The sequence below is a fragment of the Eucalyptus grandis genome, chromosome 5, assembly GCF_016545825.1.
Source record: "Eucalyptus grandis isolate ANBG69807.140 chromosome 5, ASM1654582v1, whole genome shotgun sequence".
Lineage (NCBI taxonomy): Eukaryota > Viridiplantae > Streptophyta > Magnoliopsida > Myrtales > Myrtaceae > Eucalyptus > Eucalyptus grandis.
In genome coordinates, this window is record NC_052616.1 from 62,103,697 (window position 1) to 62,113,256 (window position 9,560).

Below are 9,560 nucleotides of genomic sequence, written 5' to 3' on the forward strand. Positions count from 1 at the left end.
AATTCATAAGAAATATCTTTTGACATAATAGCATTGATGACCTTTTATAAAAGTTTTCAGGCCAAAAGATAAATTGTAAATCTTAGCTTGAGACAGCACCAAAGCAAATAATACCTTGAGTGAATCAAATCCAAGGGTCAGATTAATTGATTTAAAATGGAACCAAAGCAAGAACTTTGTAAGAAAAGAGAGCAAAACATATGACGAAGAAACTTCATGGTACAAGCCAAAAATGAGTTAGGTATGGGTTAATTTAGTAATTTGCGAATCCTAGACCTAGTTCTAATATTCTTGTTCAAAGTCACGCTCTCGTTGACTCGAGAAAGTCTACTGCAGGAAGCGAAAAAGCAATTGATCTCCTGCATTTCTCTCGGTTACCCAGAAAGAAAAGGAGAAAAATAAATTGACCTGTTGACTTCGTACTGCTTAAGAGTCTTTTTCCCCCTCCCTTCAAACCCAAGAACTCAATTTTGCAGATGGCAGGTAGAAACATTTGGGGGTTGAAGCAGAACTTTGAAGCTATCTTCAGAAGATGTGCCTCAACCTCATCACAAGTGCATGAGCATTGCAAAGCCTCCCTGCTGAAGAAATTGAATGCCAAGATTCCTGAAGAGAGCGGCAATGTCTGCATCTACAGAGTCCCCGCGAAACTGCGTCAAGTAGAAGCAAAGGCATATGATCCGAGCATTGTATCGATCGGCCCTTATCATCGTGGAGATCAACACTTGAAAGAAATGGAGGAGGTAAAGCAAAAATTCTTCCAGAGTTTTCTCAAGTCAAGACAAGAAGGTGTAGTCGAACTAGACAGAGTGATTGCGGCAATGGAGAAACTAGAGCTGGAGGCTAGGAGTTGCTACGCGGACGATGTTAAGCTGAGCAGAGATGAGTTCGTTGAGATGATGACCATCGATGGCTGCTTCGTCTTGCAGCTCCTGAAGGAGGTCGGCGGCTGTTCTTCTTCTTCGTCCCTCATTCAAAGGTGGATGTTGCCAACACTGCGCCGCGATTTAATCAAGCTCGAAAACCAGCTCCCGATGATAGTTCTACGCGAATTACTCTATGCCAACTCTCAATGTGAAGACTCGATTCTTTCCCTACAGGACTTTGCTTTGAAGTTCTTCAATCCGTTATTGCAGAGGGACTCGCATACGAATGCTGCTGGTGCCACCGTTATGAATGAGGCCTGTCACTTTCTTGATCTATTCCGATCCAGCATTCTCCCCGAGATACAGGATCAGGACCGGAAAAGGCAAGTGCACATGATCCGATCTGTAACTGAGTTGAGGGAAGCAGGAGTGGTCCTCGAGAAATCGCAAAATGACAGGGCATTAGACGTCCGATCAGAGGGAAGGGTCCTGAAGATTCCGCCACTCCACATCGACGACCACAGAGGCACCTTGTTCCGCAACATGGTGGCCTTCGAGCAATGCCACAAGAAATGCAAACCCGACGCGACCACATATCTGTTCTTCTTTGATGGGCTCGTGAACTCGGCAGACGATGTGAGATCCTCCATTACAAAGGCATAGTCCACCACTCCCTCGGAAGTAACAAGGAGGCAGCGAATCTGGTGAACAAGCTGTGCAGAGAAGTGGATTGGGACGGTGAAGAGTCATATCTGCACAAAGTGGTGTGCGACGACATCGATGTCTACTTCATGAGCAGGTACGCGAAACTCAGAGCACGCCTTGTTCATTACTACTTCAGCAACTGGGTGGTCGGGATCTCGACTGTGGCGGGATTGTTCATGCTCTATCTGACACTAATCCAAACGGGTTGTGGAGTCGCCGACGCAAGGAAAGCTCTGCAGGAGAATAGCTTCTGGTCATACATAAGTGATTCCTTTATTCTGCTCTTCCCTCGGCCCTCCAGGCCAATTGTTCATAAGGACTCGAACAAGGGATGAAGTTCTGAGGATATGCAGCTAGTTTTCGAAAACAAATTTGCAAGCTCTTCTGAATGTACCGTGGGTGTGATGCCGCATTTCTTAAAGTCTTGTTCCTTCGCTTCATGATGAGTTATGACGAGTTACCAATGATCTTTCTTCATAATTCTAATGTGATGCAGGATCACTTGTAAGAGATTTGAAAAATCACTCGAAATGCCTCAGGTTCCATCCGCTCTATAGGCAGCTAATTAAGTTCCTGCTCGTCGAATTAAATTAAGACAGCTATTGTATGTAAAGATCTTTAACCAGCTTAAAGTTAGGATCAAGAACTTCGGTACTATTTCAAGATGAAAAGTGCCACATCTACCAACAATATGCACATCGGACCTCGAGAAAATAACTCGGTTGCAATGGTCCAAAACCAACTCTAAGCAGCTTTCATTGGTCTACGCTTTTCTCTATGCAACAACACGAACTACCATGGGTATATCATTCATTTATATGTCCAGGAAATGCTTGAGACAGAATTACAAGAATATGTTGATGACATCTACAATCAAGTCAATAATTCTCAAGAAAGAAAACATTCTCGCGACATGTTGCAAGACAATGGTCAGATGCAGCATTAAACTATAAACCAAAGATCTAAACAAACTCGAATTTAGATTAATATATGTGGCACAGGAATTCACAGAACCAAAAAGTGTGCAGAAGCGGGTTCAGGTGACCGAATGATCTATTATTCAGACAACTTGGTAGTTCTCGGGGGTCAAATGCGTTCTCTGAGAAAACTTGGGAGGCGGTCCACCTCTCAGAGGCAAGCTATTCACAACCTGAGGAGATAAGAAAAGATTAAGTTCATATCAGTCCATAAGAACAAAATGAACTAAAAGCAAGAGGAGAAGAAAAACCAACTAGAAAACTCCTCGTTTCAGAAGAAACAAAACTATTACAACAAACCCTTAAGTCACTGAATGTGCTAGTAGCTGAGAACTGGACAGATATGGGGAAAAATGCAGAAGAATATGCCGGAGGAACAACAAACTCCATTGAGCCACTGCGGACAGTTCAAGAGTGTTTAGTGAAAGGTCAAATGACGTGCATAGAAATAGAAGAAAGCTATAGAGCAGAAAATTATGCCGCACCTGAGGTTTGAATTGTCAATAACAAAGGTACTGCGCCTACTGACAACTAGCAATTTCATCATTGATTGGGCTACTGAAGGTCAAGTATGAATATAGTACAAAATGAGAAGTAAGGGAGTGACACTTCATTTTTTAATAGACCACAGATTTAAATAAATAAGGAGCCAAGCTTTAAAACTGTGCGTCAGGCCAAGGGTCCCCCAATATTTTTCCACAACTTTGAGGACTTACTTGCTGCAAGCGCTAGCTGGACGTGTATGTTCTCGTTCTTACTTCTGCAATATTATCTATGCTATGCAAGGATATTTAGAAAGAACGTAAATAGTTCGGAAAATCACCTCCACTCGCCATCAATCTGCCTCACATTCGGGGCTTCTCTAAGAGCTGAAGTGGTACGGAAATCACGACATTTCTCAGATCAAACATTGATGAAGACTCATCAGTACTTTGCATTCTCCACTTCGGAAGACCTACACCTGCAGCGTCACCAGCTTGACCAGTTGGAAAAGGCCGGTTTGGATCTTCCAGGCTTAGAATGCTCTCACTGTTGAATAACTCCTTGTTGATGTTAGGATGTGCCTTGAAAAGGCTGCCCGGATTACCCCGGGTTTTAATCTGAAAAGTATGAAAAAGCTCATAATATGCAAAGAGGCCGTAAACACCTGGAACAGTGTACATCACATGTTAAATAGCATTTTGCGGAAATTTCACATATATGCATCAGAGCTTAATTGCCCAATGCACTCTATGAAAGAGAGTCCACGGAAGAAAAAGGTGCTCAAGACGTGTCATTATGTCACAGCCATTGGTCATGCACACATGGGTTTATTTGTATTAAATGAGGCCATTACACACAGCATGAGTGATGAAACTTTACTTTCCTTCTTTCTGAGTAAGACTGTATTTCATAACCTAAAAGATGCAGCCTGCTATTCATCAACAATGACAGAAATCAAAAGACACCAATTCTTTAGCCAGTTCACCACGAGTTGGGACTCATCAAAGATACCAGTTTAAGAACAACAAAATGTTATGAGATAACTATGAAGTGAATGCCATCTTTAATTATGTGCAACTAAAAGTGGACTGGTCAAGTCACCTGACTTGTGACATACATCCACAGTGAAATGCTACTCAATCCAGAAAATGAATGACTGGTGACATTACCAAATTTGGCATGTCATTTTTAATGAATGACCTAGCTGTACTTGGAAATTGCTTCTCGTGGAATATCTGCTTCTGCTTATACAGGCATCGAAAAGATGAGGGAAGGGGAGAGTATCTGAACCTGGGTAAGCCCATCCTCTCGGTTTAGAATTTGAAGTGACAATGTTCCCTGGAGATCAAAATTGCTCATTCCACCATCACGTTTGAGTGTCACGTTGATTTTCTCCTCAACAGTCAAAAGTGATGGGATCAGTGAGTGGAGCAGCAGCCAATTTAGATGCAGCAGCTTTTGGCTACACATCTTCCAGAATTACTTCACCTTCTGCCTTCAAGCTTTCCAAGAACTGATTTGTCCGTTGGGTCTTACCAAGCTGCATACCCAGACCTTTGGAAGGAGCACTGAGATGAAGGTGGACGACCTATAAAAAAAATAGTCAGGACAAAGGCAGGGTCGTGTAGAATACTACCTACCAGAAATATTGGAATTAATCCAAGCATCATGCGAACATGACAATTTTCTAGTTGAGGGAAATTGAATGATAAACATATTAAATGAATGTAAGTTTAGAAAACTGACATATTAAATGAATGTAAGTTTAGAAAATTGAGTCTAGAGATTGATAGTAACTAGACATGCTGGTTCCTCCTGCATAATGAATTTGCACTGACACAACATTTATTTCCGCTATGAACTTAGGTAATTGATCTTTCAAACTGCTTTGACGTCATGTACCATGTATTCCTCTTATATCTTTTCAAACTTTCCATAATTGTAAATTACATATATGTGAATTCGATTGATTTTGCTTGTATAATGTTACTTATAGACGGTTACAATTTCCAAGTGAACTATGATTGAGATTATTGTACAGAATTAATTTCAACAAGAAATTGATCAAACACACAAATCAGACTATAGATTGGCAGTTAAAACCATAAAACTAGTTATCTAAAACCGGTTCCTTCTTCTAATAAATAACGCCATCGAAAGTTTCTAAGCATATCTAGGCGAGAAACCTCTGAACATTTTGTGAAAAAACCGGTAAACACTAAATCAAGTGGGAGGAACTTTTGTGAGCAACGGAAATTTGACTGCACCAAGTCATAGCAAATACTGTTACGTGAATGTGTGGGGATGATCCAAAAGTTATCAACAAATACCCTTTCCACTTAAAGGCTTGAGAGAAGCTAACACGATTCAAAGTAGTAGCGACCCACGAGACTTAACCAAATGACGATTACTACCAGAGCGAATGTGAAGAGCCACTAACCTTTAGGCTTAGCAGAAAAGGAATCAGCATCCGTGCTCAATCCAAATCCAGACCCACTTCCAAAGCCACTTCCACCGCTGGAAATGCTCATCTCACTAAAGCTACTCTCAAGTCTTCCAGACCCCATTCCCAGAGACCCTTAAACCCTCCTTCGTCACCTCTGGACTTCTCGATCTGCACAACATTGAATCATTTGTCTTGAAGATGGTTAACAACACAGGATAGTCATGGAAGGAAAAAGCAGGAGTCTTCTAAGGTCCCCAGAATGTACCTTGCTTTTGTCAATCTCACTAGCTTTACGCTTCATAACGTCCTTAGTTTCAATGATCTTATTTTGCCTTACTAGCTTGTGCAGCTTTTCTTTGTGACTTTCCATCTCACAGTATTGCTTGACCTGCGCAACGGTGACATTTTCCTTGAGAGATAACTTCATCAAAGGTAATCAGCTCAAAGGCTGTTTTGCCTATTCCCTCTTTATCAAGAGAGAAAGAATACTCAGGTACTTAAAAGAGTCTTAAGGAATTGACCAGATTGAATACTTATAAACAATTTAACTCGAATTTTGGCATTCAGGAACCACAGATCCAGAAAAATCAAAAGAGGAAAGGCAAAAAGAAAAGAGACTATAAAGATAATCTTAGAAATCCACCAAGAAGGATACAAGCTTGGAGAGAAGCCCAAGGGTTTCCAGATCTTCAAGAATGTTGCCTGCTTGTTGGTAACGAGAAGCAAGTACAGAGCTTCTATTGGCTGGTAAACATAGCGAACATTCTCGGTTTCAACATATGGGTGCTGCTTTCCAGCACCCACTAATTTCGGGAAAGCAGCAAGAAGACCCTCGATTCTAACTCGAGACATGTCAATGAACTGTCGAGAAACAAGCACCGCAAAAGAATCATTAACTCAGGAGAATGAGGACACCAAAACATGAAGAAAAATGAGGTTGTTCCCAGGGACCGAGGAAAATGTATTTATTGCTTTCCTCTTCTAGTTAGCTATATACAGGATGAAATAAAAAATAATCAAAAAGCAATCCAGTCTATCATTTTCTTCAAAGATATTAATATTGAAATCGAATGACTCACCTTTCCCAGACTTGCTCACTATAGAAGCTGCAAGAACCACCTGTTCAGACACAAATACGGTGCAAGAAAACGCTCAGAAACAATATCTAAGCAAACATTGTACTCAGCTCTGCACATGCCTATAGAGAGTGCCCTTCCCTAATAAACAAACAATAGTAAGTCTTAGACTATATAAAATTGTACGAAGCAGGACTCCTCAAGTTCTCTTACGCCTCAAGCCGCATGTTCCTAAATGTAGGCATTAAGCCTCACGGCATATCCTAGACCTGGTCCAATAAACGATCAGTAGGTTACAAGCTTCCAATCAATAAAACCTCAAAAACAGACCTAGCATTTAAGTCATCAAACACACGGCTTAAACAGTGAGGAATCTCTTCGTGATTAATTTACAAAAATGATATCTCTTCGTGTTCTTTAACGTGGACATGAACCATGGCCCCATTAAACAGCCGATTATCGGTTCAACTCCAACATGATACAAATTCCATGCATCATGGTTTCATTAAAACAAATGTCCTAGAGTAAAGAATCTGAAAGCACGTAATGTGCAAATGAGTGAACCAAAGTCGCTTTCAGCATAATGCAATTGATAATGCTAGCACGAACACCTAGAGGAAGTGAATAGGTGTTAAAATAAAATTTAGACAAATAAATGCAGAATGAAATAAGTTGCAAGCAAAGTCTAGATAAAGAACAGATCAATTTCGCGAAACACCACTTTTGGTAGATATTCAGAGTCTGTTGTAATGCTGCAACAGAGTTAAGTAAAGAAATAAGAGACAAGAGATAAAGAGAATTGCACATTGTGACATCCTGAATTTTCGACCCATCCCAATAAAATGAAATGGGTATTTCGTCGACGCGTCTATGGTTCTTTTTCTCTCGAGCGATCACTCACGAGTTAACCAATCTATTGGGTGAAGCCATTGAGAGATATAACCGTGATAAAATCCCTAAAAACTACCCGGTAGGTCGAATTGGACTAAAATCGTGTTCGGTCGATTTTAACCATGAAATTGAATTCGGTTTTGGAAATCGGACGTTCGAGCATGTTATGGTTCATTTATAGGACGTCGTCTTATCTTTCAGAGAAATTTCCGTCGAGTTCGGGATTTTTACGGAAAATCGATTCGAACGATTCGGAAAAACGGAAATTCGGATTGGCCAAATTGGCCTCCTTACCGAATTATTTGGTGATGGGGACTTGTGGAATTGATGTGGGCTTTTTCCTTGGAAAAATTGGACATCAATTGGGGAAATTTGTGTTGAAATTGAAGCTCATTTTTAAGAAATTCGGAGCTAGGTGGGGGATGCAACATTTGGCTTCAAATTGAAATTTTTATGAATTAATTTGCAAGATTTAATTGGGGGACATAAGAGGATGATTATGTGGAATTTTGGGACTAGGATATGATGAATAAGAGATATTTATCTTGACTTTTCCCTCATCCACCGGCTTCTCTTTCATTTCCTCGGTGCTGCCCTCTCCACGTTGGTCTCTTTCTTTTCGTTCCTTCGAAGACCGTCTGCAGCTTCTGTTTTCATTTTCCTTTTTTTCCCGGACGCCGCAGCTTCTTCTCTCTCTCTCTTGCTGTCCATCTTCCCCACCGTTCGAACGCCAGCACCTGCTTCCATTTTTCCCCTTCTCTATCTCGTTTCCCTTGGACAGAACCGCCTCTGCGCTTCTTCCTTTTGTTTCTTCATCTTCGGCCAGTGATGTCCACGTACTCTCCACCGATCTTCAGCTTCTTTGACGCCAGCATGCGGGTCAACAAACTAGCCAACTTCTCCCCATAGTTGACCGAGGCCACTCCAGCAACAGCCACACGTCCTCCTCCACCAGCTCGTCTTCCACCACCGATTCTCACGCTGCCTCTCACGGCAGCTCACAGTCAACATCAGCAAGTTCCTTCTTCTTCGTTGACTCCGTGGACGCCAGCAGCACCGCTCGAAGACGCCCACGCCTCCACCAAATCTTCTCACGCTGCCGCTGCCAGTCATCCCTTGCGGTTGCTCTTCACGTTCAGCTCAAACCTCCGCAGCCCAGCGTCCTTTCCGAGCCCAGCAAAACTTGAAGTTGAGCCCAGCAGGCCGCATATCCCAGCCTGTCAGTTGAGCTCAGCCCAGCCCGCAATTTTTCAGCCCGTCTTCAGCCCAGCTTTGGTCCATCTCAGTTCAAGAGCAAATCTCAGCTTGGGCTGAGGTTTGTTGGGCCATTTTCCAGCCTGGTCCTAGCTCCATTGGCGCCACCGCGAGTCCGAGTTTCGGCCTCTATCGTGCCACCGTCACAGTGAACCGGTTTCCACAATAAACTGCTAAGTTTATGCGCTAAACTCTTCTTAGTAGGCTAATGACGTTTAAGGGGTATTTAGATTTAATTAAGCTTAGATTAGTGTAATTATTAGTTTATTTAATTAATTTAGGTTAGTTAGATTAGTGATTTAGGTGGTTAGAAATTGTAATTAGTTAGTTTACTATGTGGCCTAGTAGTTAGAATGGTTAGGATAATTTAATTAGTTCAATCGGTGGTTAGATTAGCAATTATAAGCCTAAGTTTGTATTTATTGAATTAATGTGTATTTATTTAATTAATTTCAATAATTTATTTAATTATTAATTATTTTCCGGAAATTAGACCGGGATAGCCGGTGAGCGGAATTTTGTACTGATTGCAATAGTGTAGTTAATTTCTACGATTGAGTTTTGAATTCAGTGAATTGAGTAGAAACTAAAATTTTGGGTATTTATCCTAAAATAAAGTAATTTCAATAATTAATCATAAAATTATCAGGCGACGGTTTACAATGCCAAAATGTTTTTATGGATTGCATAAATAGTAGGATTTTCCAAAATAAAGATATTATATTTTTGGTTCAGCCGACTGTATGTCCGCACACAATGATTTTTATCGGTATTTTTAATATGAAGAAAATATGCCGGGACATTATTTTAATTGAGAAATTTAAGTGCGAAGCACAATGTCTTTAACCAGATTGAATAATTG

At 41.0% G+C, this 9,560-nt stretch overlaps 1 protein-coding gene and 1 pseudogene across 1 annotated transcript; one reads left to right on the top strand and one right to left on the bottom strand.

The window, feature by feature from the left end:
• The first annotated feature begins 476 nt into the window (after positions 1–476).
• Positions 477–1,906, top strand: LOC104431365 (UPF0481 protein At3g47200-like). Its single transcript, XM_039314037.1, has 2 exons — positions 477–1,399; positions 1,498–1,906. Exons 1-2 carry the CDS (start codon positions 477–479, stop codon positions 1,904–1,906), a joined length of 1,332 nt encoding a protein of 443 aa, XP_039169971.1.
• Positions 1,907–2,535: 629 nt separating this feature from the next.
• LOC104431363 lies at positions 2,536–6,436 on the bottom strand (annotated as a pseudogene).
• Between the last annotated feature and the right edge of the window lie 3,124 nt (positions 6,437–9,560).

What these genes read in the sequence shown, in the direction of transcription:
- LOC104431365 (XM_039314037.1), top strand. Translation starts at nt 477, where the DNA reads ATGGCAGGTAGAAACATTTGGGGGTTGAAGCAGAACTTTGAAGCTATC. An exon ending in GACGACCACAGAGGCACCTT is followed by an intron (nt 1,400 to 1,497) that starts GTTCCGCAACAT and finishes TGAACTCGGCAG; the next exon opens with ACGATGTGAGATCCTCCATT.